This window comes from Lonchura striata, chromosome 7 (genome assembly GCF_050655825.1).
Source record: "Lonchura striata isolate lonStrDom1 chromosome 7, ASM5065582v1, whole genome shotgun sequence".
In the NCBI taxonomy this organism is placed as follows: domain Eukaryota; kingdom Metazoa; phylum Chordata; class Aves; order Passeriformes; family Estrildidae; genus Lonchura; species Lonchura striata.
The window spans coordinates 30,064,832-30,086,673 of record NC_140709.1 but is presented as its reverse complement, the minus strand read 5'-3'; the positions used below and the strand labels follow the sequence as shown (position 1 = coordinate 30,086,673).

The 21,842-nt window shown below is 43.7% G+C and overlaps 1 protein-coding gene across 1 annotated transcript in view; it reads right to left on the bottom strand.

The window, feature by feature from the left end:
* Positions 1 to 21,842, bottom strand: part of TMEFF2 (transmembrane protein with EGF like and two follistatin like domains 2) — a 124,595-nt gene that overhangs the window by 18,051 nt on the left and 84,702 nt on the right. The window contains exons 6-7 of the mRNA XM_021531360.3: positions 14,701 to 14,849; positions 13,511 to 13,570 (exon numbers count right to left, since the gene is read on the bottom strand). Coding sequence (XP_021387035.2) covers positions 13,511 to 13,570; positions 14,701 to 14,849 — 209 coding nt within the window. The remainder of the gene's footprint in view (positions 1 to 13,510; positions 13,571 to 14,700; positions 14,850 to 21,842) is intronic.

Genomic DNA, 21,842 nt, shown 5'->3' with positions numbered 1-21,842 from the left:
GGACAGTTCCATGACTGATGATGTCTCCATCTCCCAGCTGAGGCTGTGCTCAGAGGGGGCTCAAGCAGAAAAATGGGAGCCCATCCAGAAAAAACCTAGGATTTGTCTTTCCCACCTAGGACATATATTTCCTTGAAGGGGATGGTGAAATGGGAGAAATGGGGTGCAAGCCCTCTTGGAGCATCACTGCTGTGCCCTAAGTTATGCCCTTGCAATTCCTGCCACATTAGCTTCCATACCATGCATGATTGAGGCAAGTTCCCAGCATCACACCTGTAAATTTAATCTGGTACTTCTAAACCCTCTCTGGAAATGTGGAAGACAAATACAGCTTCTTCCTTTTCCCTCCAACATCTAGAACAATGTAGACTCCAATTCACACATCCAACCCCAGATGTCCTGAAGTTTCCCCTTCTTTGGCACCTATGCAGGAATTTAAGTACTGGTGCAAATAGCAGATTTTGCAAGGAGCAAATCTTCCAGATTATAAGGACTACTTTGATAGAAATTGCTTTTAAGCAATGAAACTGTATATTAACAAAGCCTGTTTCCAGTTTGTGTGGAGATGCACTTAGAACCTGTATCCACCTGATCAAATTCAGAGAACAGGCACATCTTACATAACACAGAGCTGCATTTTCCATCCATCCTCACCCCTTCAGCTCCCTGCATGGCTTTTACTGGCAGAAAGATCAGGCAGGCAATCAATGAAACAAAGTAGGAACTTCCTCTTGAGAAACTGCTGCACATAAAAGCAGACCCTAATCCAATTACTAGGCTGCCCCCTAATTTCCAATAGAAACTCCAGGTCTGAATGGATTGTTTTCCACAGAGAAACGGTGCTTGAAAAGGTCTCTGACTTATATTTCGGTTTGCCAGCATGGTGTTATGAGACTTTACTTTCTGGTTTCACACTTCAAACAATCTCAAAAAATTACAGCTGAAAGCAAGTATGAATGGCAAAATTGCCAGAGGTTTGAAGGAAGGCACGGGCAAGAAAAGGTTACCCAGGTACGTGACAGCGCAGACAAGTAGGTCAGGGATGTCATTTTGGCTACAAGGTGTTTCCTTCAGTCCTTTTGACAAGCTGAAGGTTTTACAGTCCTAGTTTTGCACTGATTTTATATTCAGTTTTGATTACTAAAAGCAGTCTTTTTCTTTTTCTTTTTTTTTGGGGCACATGTTGGCAAGATGCTGCCAAGCTGAAGTGCAACACCCACTTGGCTCCCTTCCCTCCTTTCTTTTTTTTCAAGGTAGCATCTGTGCTTGTAAAAACATGCTGCCTGAGAGGCTTCATCCAGGAAACTAAAGAAAGAACTGCAGAATTTGGGGGAAGTGTGTGTGAAAAACAGGAGACTGAAATAAAAATACTTGACTCCTATATGTGGTATTTTTGTACACTTCCTGGATCACATGCCTGGCAAACCCCTTGTGAATATCCTGGTTATTTTAGTTGCCAGAGCATGACCCTGAATGGCCTGTGACTACTCAGAGATATGTCTGTTGTTTGCTAAAAGCATGGTTTCAGCCATACTTTTCACTGCTTTTGTACAGGCTGTTCAGAAAAGTTTTGTTATGCTCAGAAACATTTTATTGGCATGTTGCAAACCCATGATCACTCCTCCATACAAATCAAATGCTACACTTGCTGAGGGATGAATCCTGCGTGGTTTGATGCTATTTTTACTCACCCCTTTGCCCTGAGTCCTGCATTGTAAAACTGTGATGGCAATGGGTCCACACAGTCTACAACCTTGCTTTTTGTATCAGTTCAGCTGTATTGTTAAAATCTTTTGTGGCTGCTCAGAGGGTTGGCTTTCAGCAGAATGTATGTTTGAAATTTCTACTTGGTACACAGGAGCACACCAAGCAGTGTGCATCTTTCCCATGCCTGGAGCTGGAGAGATATCCCTTACTAGTCCCAATTTTAAGTGTAGGAGAAAACGGATGAAACAATATAAAATGTCACCACAGCAAAACCTGCTACATTTATTTACTATTTTACCAAAGATACACAGTTTCCCATCTATCCTGAAACCCTGCAATGGAGGGACAGAGCCAAAACCTTTGCGTGTTCTTGTGTTTGCATCAAAAGGGTCCAATGTCACCACACAAATGTAAGCTTTTTGCCTGGTCCATCAGGCAGTAGCTGATCTCTGAGAGGCAGAGAGGAGCCCACCCAAGGCTGCAGAACACACTCTGTGCCTATCAGAGCCTGAGGGGCTGCGAGAGACCCCTCCAAGGCACACTGAGGACATCACTACGGAGCTGTCACCTCCCCTTCTCCACTGACTGCAAACTCTTCCAGCATCCCTCAGTGACTTCCCCACGGACCCAGGCCAGATCTGCCTGCTGAAATAAGCCAACAGCAGACAGCATCTGGTGGCCTATCTCCCCTCAAACCCTTCCATGCAGAACCCTGGCCATCCCTGTGTGATGGACAGAAAGCAAGCACAGACCTCACCCTGCAATCTTCTTCCACAATGAGTGAAACAGCTTCTCTGCACCCCAGAGGTCCTGGGATGCATCACTGGCCACCCAGCTCATTTTAAAGCACAGACAGAAAAGTCTATTAAGAACATTTTTTTTTAAATAAATTAATACCTGCATTTACTATTTTTATACACCTGGAATTATTGTCTCGCAGCAGTGCCACAGAAGTGAGCCGTAAAGATGGCATTTGTGAAAATAATGGGTTTGGTATTTTAACTCCGTGCCCACTCCTACGGCTAATATTGAAAGCAGAAGAAGCTGAATGAAAAAGAAAAAGCAATTCTGGGAAATGGAAAATTTACCAAGAATAAAAATGGACAAAAAAGCCATACAGAGAAATCTCAAAGCCATTAAACTCAATGGCCACTCTCACACTACCTTCAGCAAGGCTGGAATTCCACCTACTGCCTCTTTAAATCTTATTGACTCTTATAACAGCATTTTAAACCAAACAGCTGACATCCTTCTGCCCAGCCAAGGCCTTTTAAATCACTGAAATGCAGAATGGAAAAAATCTGCAGTGCCAGATGTGTCTAAAAACAGTCACAGTTCTTGTTGAGGCAATCTGCAGAGGAAAATGTTTAGCATTTATCATGCCTGACAAAACACTAATAGTTTATCAGTTTTGATATTATAGACTAATAACAAGCTTTTCCATGGCTACTTCATTTGCAGAGCATAGAGACAGACTGCACTACTGTTACTTGATTTTACAACAGTGCTTTTTATTTAATCCTTTCCCATCCTAGCCGGATGGAAGCACGCTTCCATTATTAAATGAAATTGTAAACTAAATACTCTAGGGAAGGGGTGTTTTTGATGTATACCTGACACAGCTTTAAACCACAGATAAAATAAGAGGAAGATTAAAACCATAGGGAGAGTTTTAATTTATTCCTCCCCCTGAAAAATATTTTGCCATTATGTAATGCTGTCTGAAATGGCTAAGGCTTGTGGTAAAAGCAGTAGGCAAAGCAGTGGATTTTGATTCTGTGCTGATAATATTCTGACATGCACTGCCACAACTACTCTAATAGCACATTTTGTTTACAGCTGTTGTATTCCCAAGAAGAGAGTTTCCCAGTCACTTAAGGCTCACGGGTACAAGGTAAAATGACAGCCCAAGTGTGTAAGAAGTCACCTTTCTAGGCAGGTAAATATTACTTTTCCAACCCAAGTTATTAAGAGCACTTCTGCTTGCTTGGTGATACCAAGGTGCTCCTCAAACTGCTGAGGCTGGGTTTATCCTGAATGCAGAGGTGTTTGTATGGACAGAAGTATGGGAAAACGCCCAGCTTATATTCAAACTGCTGCATCCCCACTGAAATTCATACTTCCTCTGAACTATTTCCATTTTCTTTCAGAAACAAGCTTCTGCCACTTGTGGTTTCATACATTAAATGTTAATATGCATAGTTATGTTGCATTGCTCAAAAAATCAGTGCAGGGTGTGGCTTTAGCAGCTGTGTTCAATGGAAAAGGTAAATGCACCTTTTAGCAGCTGTGTTCAATGGAAAAGGTAAATGCACCTTTTAGCAGGTGGGTTCAATGGATAACGAAGTGGAACCATTAGCCAAGTGAAACTGTTGTGGTAAAATATTTGTCTGGTTTTACTTTCTTTACCCAAATCCATTAAACCAGGCAAAATTTGTCACTGGTCTCCATCTAGTCTAATTCTGAAGGTCTACTAAAAATAAATATACTCATTCCCTCTTTTCTTCCCCAACTGTATTTCCTTTAATTCCACCAGATGCATTTATACTCCTGAATCTGGGTGAAATAAGGCTCAGGTTACCACTGCACGTGTCTAAATGATCAAATTATCTCGTGTTTGTATTGCAATTTGACATGATGATACTCCTCCTACAAAAAAGGATGTTTCAGTCAGTTCTAAGTAGCAACTTTCCTTATGGTTACAACTTATTTATTACAACTGTCATATGCTTTCATCTCGTGGTATTTTGATATCTAACATTTCACAAAGAATATCAAAACATCCCATGAAACAAAATTCTCAGGAAATTCAGTTCTATGAATATTTCAAAATAATTTTTTTAACATTTCAGATTAGATCAAACACAAATATTTAAATGTTGATGTTTCCTGAAAATTGGTATTCTAGCATCTCATTATAACTTTACTCTCAAATCCTTGGGAAGGCAAGGATTCCTAACAGCAAGTTCACAGAAACTAGGCCTAAAATAGAGCTGGTGGACAGAAAAATACACTGTGGTAGTCCTTAATATTTATCAACTAATTCAAATTAATGTAGTGGATGGAAAAAAAATGCTGTTGTGCACCACTTTGAACAGTATCCTTCAAGGATGACTCTTGAGATGATCGAAGTGCCTGGAGCCCAGAGGAAGGATGGAACCAAGGGTGAGGGGAATTCCTCCCCAAATCCAGAAAACAGGGTTAACTTCCCAGCCTGTTCCTTAAGGAAGATTGATAGAGTCTTGTCTCAGATATTTTTTTTTAACTTTGTCTCAGATACCTTTTTTTTTAAAACTTTCTTTTCTTGTAGGGGAAGCATGGGAGTTGAGAGAGGACAGAAGATGCTAACAAGAGGGAAACACTTTCAGGGTGTCAAAATGCCAAAGACAGCATCTACCATGCTCCTGGCACGTGGATGAAGTGCTGGGGTTACACACTGATACCTACAACAGCAGCACAGTGTGAAACCCAGGCACCCCAGCAGGATCCCCCAGGAGTCACATGTGCCACAACCCTGTGTCACTCTAAAGTGTCAGACTGCTGGTCCCACAGAGGGACTGGGCTACACGATCCTTCTAGACCCCAAAAAGACAAGAACTCAAGCTTCCCTGTGACTTCTGGTGTGCAGTAGGTCTGGGGCTGTCTGCAGTAAATTTAAGTACAGATCTGTGAAGGCACTTCATGGTGGAGTTCATACAGAGCTCTGCTATTTAATGCTGGTGTATCTCAAAGGAGGGGCCTTAAAACCAACAAAGCTGCAGTATTAACTAGGTGCTACAAAGTGATTTAGTCAGATATAAAGAGACCTTTTTGGTTAACTGTAAATCCCTTCACAATGACAGGGGCTGCAGCCAGGAATTATGGTGCATATTCCATATATCCATGGCAGCCAAACACTGGCTGTAGATCATGTTATTTCATTGCCATAAACCTTAGAAAACAAAGGTTAGGAAAAACAAATTTTGGGAGAAGCTGCAACTAGAGCATAAAAACTAGCATGACTGCAATCTATAAATGTAATTTTTTGAGGGCCCCTACCCTTTCCACTAGAGGTCCTATTTTGGAATAGGTATCTGGTTAAAGACAACTTGAGAAATCATGCACAATTCAGCTTGTGTTCAGTTTTGGGGATCACATTTTTATGTGTAAGCAGGAAGATATCTTTATTTTTGCAAGCTTTACCTTCCTTTCAGCTTACACATTCTTCTGATCAAAACACAGATACTGAGCAGAGGACCAGAAGATCAGCAAGTACTGAAAGGTTCAGGTTTGCTGGTGAAGATGGGTTCCTGTGCTCCAAATAACACCAAATGTCACAGCTGAGACAGCCACAACACAGAGACTATCACCATATAATTTCAGCAAGCTTTAAGCATTCACCCAGAGTAACACCTCACCACATCAGAAGGCTTCAGGCATCTGCCCATAGAGTAACACCAGGTCACTTCAAAAGGCTGCAAGCTCTGCTCTTTCTTGTTCTTCAGCCCAACCTTTTATCCCCTCATGTTGATGCAGTGCCCCTGTGTGCCCTCTGTGCCCTTTGGAGGTTGCTCAGTGTCCCTGAGCACTCATCTCTCGTTACCTTCAATATCATTCACCTGAACCCACTGGGGATGGGGCTGAGCCACAGCCCCACTGCCAATCCCCACAAACTGTGTGCCTACCACCAAATATATGTAAATGCATTGTTTATGAACTGGGACACAAACGGAAGAATCTGTAGAAATGCCTTCATGAACTCAGGTCTGCTCATCTCTATTGCACATAGAATTTCTGTTTTTATCCATAACCTTTAAGGGAACAAAATGTTACAGAAGACTGCTAACATGATAGCATAAGGGGAAAACCAACAAGTAAGGCACACAGCAAGCAAATCTTGGGCAAGCCTCATGAATTTCTCACAGTTCTGATGGAAACCCCACATGAAAAAATATACTTACATTATAACCTCCACCCTCACCCCATGTATCATTTACATCATTACATTCACTTCCAGGAGACGCTGACAACAGTAAAATTGCCTGGTCTGGTTTTGTATATTTTTAGGCTACCTATGCCCATACTGGTGTTACAAGCTGGAATTGTTTTCCCCGTTTGTTTCCTATAGATCAAATTTTTAGCCTGGATTTATTGAATTTTCAAGCTCCCAAGCTTTAATGCAAATCAAATAGCTTTCTTTATAATGCTCACTCACAACAATACTGAATTTGTTTATTATGGGAAAAAGCACAAACGAATTCTGCAACTTTTGATTCACACTCATTAGTGACTGAATTAAGGGCTAAGCTTTAGAGGCACAAATGGAAATGTTCTTCTTCCTTGAGCTACATCAGTCTGAGGTAAAGAGATACCTAGCAGTTCGCCTGAGACCTAATTTAAGTTTTAATGCTAACAATTACAGTTTCCATGAGCATGACACTGGGAGATTGTAAGTAATGAAAAGGCACAGTTTATCTCATTATAAAACCAAAAACCCCCCAGAAATCCAAAAGAACAAGGCACATTTTACCAAGCTTAGTGCATGCAATTCAAAGTTAGAAGAGAACTCCCATAAAAAGTGCGGTATTCTCTTGAGCCTGGCAGATTAAATGAGCAATATTTCTCTCTCCCTCTCGCTTGTTTTTAAAATCTCCATAAGCCTGTTTTTATTTTGCATGCTCCTCAGGAAGAGACTGTTAGGAGTAAGTGCTGTTAAATCACATGGCACTGTGCTCTGGAGTGCTGCAGTTTCCTTCCTGGCAGGGGGCTTGTTTGTGAAGCTATTATGTGACCCCTATGACAGCATGTCTGTCTCCCATTCCAAAAAAATTATGTAGATTTCAGCAAGATAGAGCCAAGCAGCATCTGAAGGTAAATTTGAGAGGTTCCTACAGAAGAAAAGAACTTGGGGTATCCTGTGCTACAGTGCCCATAGCAAGACAACTGCATTATTGCCCAGCCTTTCCTATTTTAGAAATAAAACTTCCAGTCTTCCTTATGACTCAAGAAAATGCTTGAGTGGGACTTTCTACACTCCACCTTTTACAGACCTGGAGCTAAATCACAAAAGAAGTAGCTGCAGATTTTAATTTCAAAAACACCCAGGACAAGTGGAGGTTTGGGGGCCACAAGAGTCATTGGGACTGACTCTGTTGTCTGCTCAGACTTGAGTTCAGAAGCATCTGGCAGTAAGATTTACTGACCTAACAGCTGGGATCTATCATTGCCTTTTAGATTTTCTTCTGGAAACCAACAACACTGCAGGAGCTGCAAGGCAACAGGAGGGCTGGAGAGTACCAGGCTACCACAACTCAGGGATCTCTCTCATGTTTGAAAACCTCTCAGAAGAATCTAGACTGTTTTTTTTTTTTTTTTTTTCTGTGTTTTGCAGAGCTCATCTACCACCTTTTGAGGACTTTCACTGTGCATAAAGCTGAAGTATATTTTCATAAAACCTTTCCAACAAATGCAGATAGCAATTTGTAAATGCAAACAATTAAAGCAACATTAAAAAGCTTCCTGTTAAAAAAAAAAAATGTATCAATTGTACCATTCTTGTTCTTTCCACAGGTCAAAGTGTGTTTGTATGTGTGTGAGCACAGGTGGAGGCTGCAGCTAGACAGCATTCATGCTGCCACACAGCTGTCAAAATATTAAAATCTAGTTTTCTTCAATTTTTAAGTGATTTGATGGAATAGCAGGAAGGCTTTATATATAATCTATTTATTTAGTGTGAGAACCTCTGAGTCTGAGGAATCGAAAGGCAAGCAAATCTGCATATGCAAGGATGTAATTTCCCTCACATTTTTACAAAGCTGCAGATGAGAAATCGTTTCTCTCTAGCTGTGATGGTTGCACAGTGTTCAGCTTTGTGTCTCACTTGCTAATTCCATTAAGAAGAAAAGAAAGCTTCGTTGACAAAGGCAGAGCAAAAAGGCACCACAGTTTATATCCCATAGCTAAGCTCTGGGGCTTTATTATTCTCCAGCAGTTCAGCAAATGGCTGAACACAGTAGTAGACACAGAAGATAATTTAAATGGACAATGTCAAGTGGTTTAGACTCCAAACTTAACCTACTTTAAAAATGTTACGAGCTGGAGAAGGAATCTAGTCTGAAACTCTCATATTTTAATCCAGGGGGGGGAAAAATTGAAAAATTGTCCCTATAGAACTTCAGCACTGCTGTTCTGATTCCTGGCTACTCTCCAGGCCTGCTATAGACAACGAAGATGTCTGTGACTGGATTGCATTTATTCTGGAGTCCAAGACTCTTGGACTTTTGAAGGGCCTCACTGATGAGTCTGAGACTCTTCTTTATCCCTGTGATGTGTGATGGCTGCCATGGCCTTCATCCCACAGCCCTGCCCCAGCCAAGGGAAGATGATGTGTTGACACAGATGGATTTTGCCCTTTTTGGTGGAGCTCTGAGTTTACTTGGGCAACACATCCATCTGCTGGATTACTGGCCCGAGCAGCCCCGGGAGTGCCAGGAACTGCTCTGAAAAAGATCCAAGACTGTCATGCAGGTTTGAAATCCCATGGGAAGCCAGGAGGGTGAGCAGAGAACAGAGCAGCCATGAGCAGACGTGCAGCATTTTGTGCTCATTATCAGTTTTGGGCACAGCAACAGCACTGGCAAGACAGGCCAAGGCACTGCCTGCAGGAGAGTTTACTGCCCTCGAGGAACCCAAAAATACAGCTCAAACTGACCACTTGTGGATGCACATTTTTCTCCAGAGGAGACTATTTGGGCTGAAAATGTCTCCTTCTCTCTTCCATCAGTTTCTCTGCGCTGCTGGCATTCAGTTGCTGAGACCTGATCTAATCAATGCTCATATGGGGAGGTTTGTCTGGCCTGGAAGATGATATTATTGAATAAGTCTATCAAATTTGTCAGTGTCTTCGCCGACAATTTTCATGAATATATAACACTGAAATATGGCACATCCATACTGACTTATTCCTTATGGTGCTCAAAACAGCTTGGAAAAAACCCTCTGTAATTTGATAATGAGAAAGGATAAAGTCATTAGAGGGATAATTGCTAATATCCAGATCTTAAGAAGAGAATATAAATATTGAAGAACACAAATAAATAGACAAAAGGATTAACAAGATGAGAACTCCTTGATAGCCTGGCCTCTGAATTCCAAAATGCCACCAAAACAGCCTTATTTATGCATATAATGGGGCAATTCAAGAAGACATCCATCATGGGACTTTCAGCTCAGACACTACATTCTCAAACATACATTACACTTAAAATGCTTCAAAATGCTCTTTCATGGAAATTGCAAGAAAAAGTGTATTTCTATTGGATTTGAGGGAAAAATCGCACCCATTCATTTATTCAGTAAAACCAAATCTCACTGCACAAACTCGATCAAGGTCAACGATCCGCCATTTGTTGAGGAGAGTGAAAATCTGCCCGAGTCTGATAAATACCTAGGGGTTTCAGAAAAAGGAGAGGCCAAAACCGCAGAGAGGCACAAGTGCACAGGAATGGCACAGGCAGCCGTGGCAAGGGTGGAATGGTGCCCCTGGAGAGGCAGGACAGGGCCAGAGAAGGGTCTCCTGCAGCTCACTCTTCTCAGGTTTGCTCTGTTGTAAAAGGGGGTACTGCTTTTTGGGTGATACTGGTCTGGCACTGAAGAGTGCTGGCATAAATCTCGTCTGTGTAAAGCAGGAGCCCTTAGAAAGGGAGGCAATGCAAACCCACTGCACAGATTTACCCCCCAAGGAAGGAGTACCCTCGGCTCTGCAGACCGAAAGATTTGTGCGTTAGTGGTGAGCATCAGCGGGCTGGCACGAATGGAGGGAGCAACAACGCTGATGGGACAGACAGTTTGAATAGTTCAGTATGGAAAAACTCAGCTGGGTGCTGGGACTCGTGGCTGCTTGCAGAGCTGCTGCCTTCCCGGGCCCCGTGGTGGGCATGCGGGGGCGGTTATGGAAAACCCGCACTGCTCAGCCACCACAGTCCCTGCAAAGAGCATTTGGCTGCATTAGCATAATTGAAACATCAATTATGCCCACTGCTACACTTCCCCTGGGAGAGGCTGTCCATACAAGGCAATGTTTTTAAAAGCGTGCGGTGTTCACAGTCTCGGCGATTTTTAGTGCCATTAAATGGTACAGAACAAAGGTATTCTGTGGAAAGCCACAGGCTTGGGGAAATTGCTTCAGAGGCTGAGGAACTGTTGCTTTTTCACACAAAGCTTCCCATGGTTTGGGCAGCATTTCCTGTCTGAGGAGAAACGAAGGTGGGGAAAAAGTAGCACATACCACATTCTTATCACAGCCATCACCATCAAATGTTTCTGCAGCTGAAAGAACAAGAGGATGGCACAGAGATTCCTGCCTGGCAAATGCTGATGCATGAATGTTCACTGAGCCTCAGTTTTACTGCTGCCTTCCTTTTCCCTGATTATTTCCAGAAGGCTGGAGTTGTTGCTGCTTTTTGAAACAGCAGTCCCATTCCCCTAAGGTCTCCTGACAGGGTTATGCCCCAGACATTTGGGGACATATGGAGTCAAGTGGATTGCCCTGCATAAACTAGCAATTTTCACCCTACATGCTGTTACTGTATGTAAAAATGAAAACTTTAGGCCAGAGGAATAGGTGCACACAAAAAAGATATCAGCTGGCACAGGTGACTGTGGCTGAGGTTAAATCAATGGATAGAACCTGGTGAGACCTGCCCAGGGAACACAGTCACGACCCTTGAGAAGCCCACTGGGGCCTGAGCCACACCAGAAGCCCCAAGAAGTGGGTTTCTAAGGGGCAACAATGGTGTCTTCCTGTGCCTGAGGTACCTGCTGGACTTCCCTGCTGATTCAGGAAGCCTCCATTGCTACCAATGCTGTAGGGCAGGAAGGTTCCCCGTGTCCTTTCCACAGGTGTTATCTCTCACTGGATCATCTGTTCCCACACTCTTGACCTCCTGCTGCTTGGAGACCATCTCCACTATAGACCTGCTCCTCTGTGCCTTGGCTCTGTCCTCCCTGACAAGCAACCCAGATTCCTCCTGAGGTCCCTCCTTGGCTCCCAACCCCTGACAACACTTTGCTGCAGTCAATTTCCTTCTACCCACCACCTCTCCTCTTGAATGTGGGCTGAAATATCATCTCTCCTAAGCAAGACCTGTTCTCTTCCTTCTGCTCACTTCAGCTCAAGGTGCCTTCTGTGCTCCTCGTCCTCCATGACCCATGATGTGGCTTTCTATGATCACCACTGCAATCTCCTCCTGCCCCCTAATCCCCAGCCTGCCTTTCCTTCCCTTCGTGTTACAACTCAGGTACTTCCTGCTGTCTCCTCTAGCTGATGTGGGCTCCTGCCATCCTAAAGCAAACCCACCAGGCAGCAGCAGTGTAGGACAGGCTGCACACTGAAAAGGAGCTCCAGGCCTTCATCTCAGCCTGGGGAAGCCAGTGCTCTCCTCAGCTCTCCAAGAAAGAGAAAGGATTTAAAATAACATTACTTGGCCTTGTTTCTAACTTAAATAATTTTGGCCTACTTGGCCTTATCTCCCGTCCCATCCCCACAGGACACAACATCAGCCTTTCCAGCCTTTTAAGAAAATTGAATACTACCTACCACAAAAAGCTGAGGGTAAACAAGAGTTTGGAGGAAAGACACTGAAGACTTTTTCTTTGCATGCTTCGGTCTTCACCGATGGAAGGGCTCCTTGGCAGTAGGAAACACCTGGGCTATGGCTCTTGATCTTCAAAAAGATCAAGACCCTTGATCTTTTAGAAATTCATCCCAGCATTTTCTTTCCATAGCAACTTCCACCCTCCCTGCTTTATGCTGCAACACCTCACCCTGCTCTGCCTCACTGACACATCATTTATTCAGAGCTCTATGTTTTAATCATCACAGACTGTTTTAAGTAAGAACAGAACAATCATTTCTAAGGCCAGGTACCCCACTGTCACAGGGATGGCAGGGGAGATGACCAGCAGGATTAAATACTGCCTCAGCACTCTCCCAGCAGGAAATGTTCACACCTGTGAAACCATCACCTGGGTTTCACCTGAGCTCAGGCAAACCCAGCCATCCACACCTACTCTCTCCAAACACTTCAAAGCCACAGAAATATCATGAAACTGAAGAAATGAGTGCATCACCTGACCCATTTTCACCAGACCTTCCCAGAGGCTTTCGTTCTCCGTGTGAGCTGTGAACTTTTGCATGCACGTGAACACACACGTTCAATTTCTACATCAATCCTCCCAGGCCAAGGGTGTAAAAAATGTCTCCCAAACCTCACTAGTATTTACATGTTTTTAATTTCAAGTGCCATATAGGGCTATTCAGCCATTATATTTTACTATAGCTTCTAAATAAATTAAACCCATTTATCACTTAAACCCCCCACATTTTAAGAACCTTATTAACTTCATAGTTAAATGCTGACAGGTAATATCTATTATGGCAGCGTTTCATGGTATCCCAGCAGTGCTATGAGCTGGATTTTCACTTCCTTAAACCTGTATATCATGACAAAATATGCATAATCTAGTACACTGGTTCTGTAATTTTCAATAATGTCTGCTAATTCTGGCAAATAATTTACAGTACTTATTTCATCTGTCAAAACAGGTGTTTTATGGCCAGAGTAGTTGTAGGTTGACAAAAATAGAAGCAGCCCATTTATTAAGAGAGAGTTTGTAGCAAAAGAAAGGGTAATGGAAAGACGGTGTTAAAGTAAACCAGGAAAACCATACTAGAATATGAAGACACTTCACCTCAGCAAATAAAGGAGAAAAGAGATTTACACAGATCCTGTGAATTGTGATTCTCACAGAACAGGAACCGTACCTGCATAATCTGTCCTTGCATAATGCCCATCTTCTGATTTTGTAGTTGTTGTAGTATTGTCTGTGTGAAAAGAAATGTGTTGAGTTGCCTGGGGAGCCTGGACTCTATACATCCCGTGCCCCCACCACAGTGCCCAGGCAGAGCTAACCTCACTTGCACACACATCACCTCTGCTGGCTGCAATCTCTCCTGGGCCTGCCAGGTGAAAACAGCAGGATCTTTTTTCTAACAATATGTGATAAGAGATTGCAGCTGGGGTAAATATATCAGCCTGAAGCGGGAGCTGTCATTTCTGCTCTACTTGAAGAAATTGGGGAGTTTTAATATGTACCCTGAAATGAACTGCCACTTAGGGTGGTTCACTTTAAAGGGACAGGAGTAAACTGGAATGTGTTTAATACACCTTGTATACTATGGCCTTGTAAGTAGATGTACTGAGGATTTATGGGTCAGAAACTAAGGAAAAAGCTATTGAGAGTCTGAGCCTCAGCAGACACTTTATTTACAGGAGCTATTGAAAAGCAAATTCTTTTCATTTTCATTTTAGAGAAAAACAGGGTTTTTAAAATCAGCTCAAGGGTTACAGGTGACGTAGTAGCTCAAGAGATGGGCCCAGAGAAGCACTGTATTTATGGAGGAACAGAGAGAGCCTTGAGCCATGAGTGGAAAATTTCCTTCCAGGCATCCTGGGCATCATGAGGCCCAGCCAGGGCCAGCTGAAGAACCAGCCCAAGCACTGTGTTTGGGAGCACCTCTTCAGAGACTCTCCCGAGACAGCCTCATGCTGCTCCAGTTAAGGGAGCATCAGAGGATCCATCCTGGGTGGCAAAATGCATCTGAGGGGCATTCCCACTGTCCTGCTCCAGCTGCTGCCTGGCAGACAGAGCTCTGGGCAAGCTGCTCGGGGCAGGAGGCTGGTGCAGCAGCCAGGGCAGGGCTGGGCAGTGCCCTGCTGCTGCTGGGGGCAGGCTGTGGGCAGCGTTAGGGGTGGTGCCCCCCTCATGCTTTGCTGTGTCTGCATCACAAAGGGCTCTGCCTCTCACCACAGCCTGTGCTCTACAGTATCAACTGCAGCAGCCTAATGGAAATATAACAATTACCAAATAAGAAGCCAGCCCTGGTTCTGTTTTTTTCTCCCTGAACAAAAAATTGAAAACATTCTTTGAAATGAGTTTTGTTATGAGAGTTACCTTGACATCGACCCAAAGACATGACTTCAATTTTCTCCTGTTTCTGGCATGATGCCTCTTTGATTTGACATGCATTATCATAAGATTTCCCATCGGAAGCACAAAGAGGATTGAAGTTGGTTTGAGAACAGTCAATGTTGCACACACACCTGAAAAGATATAGAAAGAGAAAAAAGAAGAGGCTAATATGAGAAACTTTTTTCAAGACATCATAAATACATCTCAGAAATATAAGTGTTTGTATTACCCTGTCTGTACAATGCAAATCAACATAATGAAAGCGGAATGTTCTGTCAAGAGGTCATTTGTATTTCTTGATGGAAATGAGATGCAGGGAGAGGGAAGAGGCACGTAAAAGCAAGCAAAAAGAAAGATAAAAGTGTGTTTTACATGGAAAACTGTACCACAGCATTACCACTTGTAATCCCCTGTAAACCAAAGAGATATGCAGATAAAGCAAGCTGCTGAGCTCTCCTGCAAACTAAAGAAGCCACAAAATTCTCCTCTGTTCAGGTGCTGTCCATTATATGGAATACCATATAAATATGGGTTTATATTGATTTATGATATAATTCTGAAAATAATTACAGCACCTAGAGGCACTCTGACTGTAACAGATGTGAAACTGAAGCCACACTTCACCCCACTGGGATAAAACCAGCTGCCAAGGCTGAGACTGGAGCAGGGATGTGACCGCACTCTGTGCCTCGGGCTGGTGGGATCTCCCCAGCTCCTGGACACAGAGAGGCTACTCAATATTAAAACCAGGAGAATGCTGTTTTAGGGAAGACTTTGTGCACAAGCACTTTAGGAAGCACTTAGATAACTCAGCAAGCAAAAAGCCTTATGCAGATGCTACTCAGGAAGGTCTCCTGACCTGGTGTCACACTCTCTGAGGGGTGACATCCTATGTCCAAGAGCACAGTGTGGGCAAATGCAGGCAGGGCACTGGTGGCCCCATCCCCAGATTGCTTAGGGTCATCTCCAGAGACTCCAGAACCAGTTTGTGAGCTCCTGGGCTGCCCTGTCACATGAACCAGAGCACAGGGAGGTACTCACTTCCACAGTCTGCTCTGGGTCTGAACTAACACACTAACGTGGGCACATCCTGATCCCAGCAAGCCTCACCATTGCTTCTAAGATGGAGAAACCTAATTATTTCCACTGACAGCAGGCTCTTTTCTTTAGGTTTCTGCTATTTCATTATCAGTAGCAATGTCAGATAGCCTTGGGCATCAGCAGGGGAAAGGCACGCTCATCTTCTGTCCCCCAGCTGTGCCGTGTAACAGACAGCCCAGCCTCAGCAAGCCCAACGCGATCTTGCTTGGGGAAAAAGCCAGAGGTCTAACTTGGCAGCTGCTCCAGCTCTTCTGAGCACGTAATTGTGCACATGCTGCTATCCAAACTCTTCTTGGGTCCTTCTGACATTAAGGCAAAGCAGTGCGATGGATGCTCTGTCTCCCAGCCCACTTGTTGTGCTGCACCTCGCAGTGCCAGCTCCCTGGCCCTCCCTTTGGAAAGCAAACTAATGGAAATGTCAAGCCTCCAACCTCCCTGCTTGATTTAAGAAAGTGTTTAAAAGTAAGTCCACCTCCCATTTGCAGCAGACATCTGGACACCTTTGATTACTGGAGGTGTAGAGGGATATACACAAAACTTGGGTGGAAAGAGGAAGAAGGAAATTGGAGAGTTTGGGTCAGACATCTTCATCACCACATTTGGCTTCTGGCCTCTAGCAATGTGCCCAGAGTGATGCAAAACAGTGGAACTGGTAGTTGTCTTCTTTTAGAATTTTTTTCTTACACTGGGTAGGTCTATTTACCTCAAATGTTCACTAAATACAGAAAACTTCAGTTCAAAAAGAGGCCAGTGGTGAAAAGCTGTGGTTATAAATTAAATTACATGATTTCATAACTCGAAGAAAAGCGTCTAGCTCCCTCTGTGTAGCAATTTCCCCACCCTGATAAACATACAGAATATAAGAAAAAAAATCCAGTGCATTTCCCAAGAATCTCCTTATCAGCAGAATAAGAATGTTCTGCTCCACTGAAATATTAACCATCATCATTTCTTCCTGCAGCCATTTCCAGCTTCCCACCTTAGTCAAATTCACTTCATTAGGAAACATTTACTGCTCAAGTAATAGCAATTCTTTCCACGTAGCTCTACCATTTGCATTTCAGATGGGACACAATCAGCCATATGCTCCTTTTTTTTGTAATAAACCAGCTAAGAAACAGCTTCACTTATCTACATTTTGCTACAGAAAAATGAGTGAAGGTTAATATATATTATGTTTCAAGTCAAGAGAAAATTAAGCCAACGGGAAAATTACAACAAAAGGGTGCTCTTTAGGGGAAATCTCAGCAACTTTGGATGCAGTTTCAAGAATACCTAGGGGATGCAGGAACCTATGCTCAGAGTTAGACACTTTAGAGACATATTTTCAAAGGTGTTCAAATGCTTAAAGATGCATGCAAACACTTTGTGTGGGATTTCTGGAATCTCAGAGACCTATTTCCCACTGTTTTCAAAGACTGCTTCAGAGCCCACTAGGCATTTATTTACATCTTCTGATACCTTCCAAAACACAAAGACCCAAAATGACTTTCCAGACCTCTTCCAGCAAAACTGAGAAGAGAACCAAAGTTTTTCTGCACCCCATTCTAAAATTTCTACTGTGACACCAGCCCTACTTTCCAAGGAAACCTCTGCAGCAGCTGCATGAAGAGGATGCACCACAAGCCATGTGCTGCCTGTGCTGGGGTCAGATCACACTGAAGCAGAAAAGGACAACCCCAGGATGACACCATATGCTCCAAAGCCTGATAGAATCCCCTGTGTGAAGCCTGATTTTCAGAGCCAGCTAGAGGGATGCTGAAAAAACACCAAACTTGCCACCCTGATCTTGCTGCAAGGATCATCCACACCTTGCATAGTTTTCAGCAGACAACTTCTAGCTTGCATCCACAGTTTATTACTGCTTTTGCACTTACACACTCAAATCCTACTTCAAGGCTGCACAATTAAGTCGACATCTAATATATGTCAGGAAGTGCAAAAGGCAGGCTTGCATAAAGAAGATTAATGTGCCTGTGTTGCTGGCTCTTTTTAATTTATAGTGCTCTTCTTATCAGGGAAAATGATGGTATTCCAACACATTTTTTCAAACTGGAGGAAGTAAAAGTCTTCCATTTGGACCATGTTGCCAGATTCCAGAAGGGCAAATTGCAGGGAAAGAGGTGAGGCATATACTCCAAACGTGTGTGCCTAGGCAAATGCAGCCTCTGAGAACAGCTCAGACTTCAGTGGGATCCACCAGCGAGGTAATAAATACATGCTGAGGAGCACTTAATGCAATGAAAACCTGTAAAGGTGCCTTCAGTTCTTGAAGCATTATAAAATGCAAGAGTGGGACTCTCTTGTGCTAAACAAGAACCAGACTGTGACATCCCTGCCTGGCTCAGGGTGTGTGTTAGGTGACAGTACCAATGGTGTTATTCTCTGGGTGCAGAGGGGAACTTCAGCTCTCTTACAGAAAGCCCCTACCCTGAAGAGAGCCTCCCCCTAATATTTGTCATGCACAGGGCTGGCAGCACCCATCCCACTGCCAAGGGTGTGTCCAGTGGGCTGGCTGGCTGCCTGCAGCTTCCCAGTCCCTGAGGCACTCTGGTATGCCTTGAATTTTAACTAATTTGATCCTTTGACCATGTTATCATCCTGCCTATGACTTTTGATTATAGTTCTATCAATAAATCTATTTGCTTTTTGTGTTTCTAAGTGTGGCACTGAAGTAAGCCTGGCAATAGAAAGGCTGACTGAGCGTTCCTGGTGCTCAAGACACTGTGGGAAGGTCAATGAGATCTCCTAGGGGGTCACAGAATGAAACTGCACCCAAGAGCATACACAGAATACATGTGTAAGATTTAACCATGCCTTCTACAGTCAGAAATGCAACTTTAAAAGCCTCTGTGAGGAAGGAGAGCCTCCAGGATGCCAGCAGATACCCTGCAGCTCCTCTGAGAAAGGAAGGGATACTGTTCTACAGGTCCTTTGCATCTTCAAGTAATGGGCTCATATGGTAATTGATTAAAATTTGGGCTGCCACCATAAACAATCATTAAACAAGGCTCATTTTCTTATGTCTTTTCTTCCAGGTCATTGTGATAGTCTCCAGTGCATTCCCTTTCTTTCATACGCTTTATTTTATTCCATTTCATTTCACATGATGATAATCCTGGAGGAGCTGAACATCCAGCAATCGGTGTGGTTCCTTTGGTGATCATGAAAGCATAAAACACCAAAGCAAACTAAAAAGACTGTTGAAGAGACAAGCCTGGGCACCTCCTGAAGGGATTTTGGGCTACCTCCCCATGGTGGGTCTTGCAACACTGCTTGATAAGGCTGGATCCTGTCATGAGAATGCCACACCCAGGATGAACCAGAAAGTGTCTGCAGGCAGAGGTGCAGCTCTGCAGGTAAGATGCAGGAGAGGCCCAGGAGGATGCCTGGGGGAGAGCTGGCAGAGCTGAGCTTAGCCTGAGGCAGGTGAGATGCTGACAGACACCTCCTTGTGGGGCCTGTGCTGCTGCACTCTGCTCTGTGAGCTTTGGCAGCTTCCATCAAGGCAGGAACTGCAAAGAGGCTGCTCAGCAGCACAAGGGAACCCACGGGCAATTTGGGATTTCACCCATTTATTGTGCTTCTTCCTTCCCCAGGGAAATGAGAGAAGAGCACAAAGAACTCCTTTCCAGCCTGGATCTTGATCACGAAGAAGTGCTGCCCAACCTTCAGTCTGGTCCACGTGCCAGCAGTGATGGGGATGTGCTGCACCAGGCAGCTTGGCCAAACTGGAGCAGCCAACTTGGCTTCCTGTTCAATCAGCCTCCATAAAAATTAATGGGGTCAATACACCAGGCATGGGTGAGTGCACAGTCTCCTAGCACCCCACGCTTCTGCAGATAACATATGGTATTATTTTCTGGGCACAGAGAGTACCTTTGCTTGCAGAGAGCAAGGTACTGAAGAGAGGATTCATGGCTATGAAGGGCTGTCCCTATAATGAAAAGCTGTGTTTTAGGGAGGAGTCTCAATAAAATGAGAGAATGGTTCTTTGCCCACTAAGGGTAGGAGAATACTATAATTCTATTTTCTTAATTCATGAATAGAATATCATCATTAGTGACACAGTGATGACAAAAAGAAACACACTCTATGCTTTATCTTTACTCCTAAGACAGCTATGCAGTCTTTGTTTCCAGCAATGTATTACTGAAAAATAATTTTTAAAAAATTGCTATGCAATATCTGCATGTAGCATGAGGAAGGTTTCCTATGTAGCTCTGATAGGAAGCAAGGAGGAGAAGTGAGACAATGCTTCCAAAAGAGTGGTTTCACTGGGAACAGATGCAGGCACATTTCTATCAGAGCGAGATGGCAATGGCAGTCCTTCCTCATTCAGCATCTTTTAATTAGCCCTCTGCTGTTTGGAAACCTGAGAGCATTGCCAGTACCTACCTCTGTTTATTAAAGATTCATATTCAGACTTTGCTGGCCATGGGTCATTTGCTTTTTGGAACCAGAGCAACAGAAAATTGTGCCTGAGATATCTGAGAGAGAAGTACTTAATGAAATGACTAACGTCTTCAGCCAAATGTCTAGCTGATTACAGGGTCCAAACAGCAGAACAGCAATAAATCTGCCACAAAGAGAATTGTCAGTCAAGAAAACAGGCATAAAACCAAAGAGACAGGGAGGCAAGAGCTAAAAATGTGAACATGCAAATCCAGTGTTATTTTTACTAGTCAGAGCTCTGATATTTGAGCGCATATGCTAATTTGGTCAAGTGTGAGATCCCACCACGTCTCAGAGAGCACTATTTTACAGGGAAGGTGAAGTTCCATTCTGCAATGATTTTAAACTTTATATGTTTTCTCCAGGCACAAAAAAAAAAAAAGGCAATGAAAACCCCAAGAAAATTTTGCAGCATAAAAAAGCCCAAAGACCTTTGCCACAAAACAGCATATAAATAATAACACAGTTGTTGTACATTTATGATATTTCAACCAGAGACATTTCTTATCTTCCTCTGCTCTTACTAGAACGTGGTGATCAAAAACTCAAATTTCTGGATGTCAGCATAGACCTCTCCAAGCCCCCTACCCCTCTGAGTAGGACATTAAATGCCCATTTAGTGCCCATTTGCCATTAAAGCAAACCTGGCAGTATATGGGCCTGCATAAAGAACCTGGCAATCAGTCTCAAATGCCTTCTCTATCATCCAGGTTTTTCTTTCTGGTACACAGGGCATCTTTGTTGACATTACCAGCAGGCAAGCTGAAATGAAGCCAGGCTTAACATCATGCCTTGACACTGGAACAGGCATTGTAGCATGGCTCAGCCGTGTGTCAGGAGGCTGTGGGAGCTCTCATTTACCCAGGCAGCTTTGGGGGTGTTTAATGTCTCAACACAACACATGCAGAGACATTTGAATGAGCTCTAGGCAGGGACTGGGCACGGTGAACCTCTGGGAGCTCAGGGAGCTTGCTCAGACACACAGCCTGTGACAGCCCTTCACTGGGGAGCAGGGACAGGTCACCTCTGAACCTACCTTGGCATGTCACCCACCCACAAAGCTACCTGCACACACAGGCAGCAAAGCTAGATTGCTCCAGGCAGCTTGGACACACCTTTGTTTTGATGTGAGTATCAAAAGGAGCACATAAATCTGAGCTTCTGAGCCTCAGCCCATCTCCAAGCACACCTCTGAGCTTTACAGTGGTCTCAGACAGCCCTACAGAAATGGGCTGGCACCATTACACCCCTAACAGAGGGGCAAGGGCTGATATGCTCAATGCAGAGGCACCAGGGACCTTTGGTAGCCTGGCCAAACTCAGGTACCCCACAGTGGTCTCTGCAGCACCTGGAGCACAGCCCAAGAGGATGGCACCCAAAACTGCCTGGCATCATTGCCTGCTTTGGCATGCACTGAACATCATCTATCTGCTGACATACATATACATAAAATATATTCAGAGTGCACACTGGCACACAGTGTTTTACACTTTCTATGAATCATACCCTACAACCTGTCTGTGCTTGCCAGGAGACTGAAATCCTATCACTGTACTCTTAAGAACATC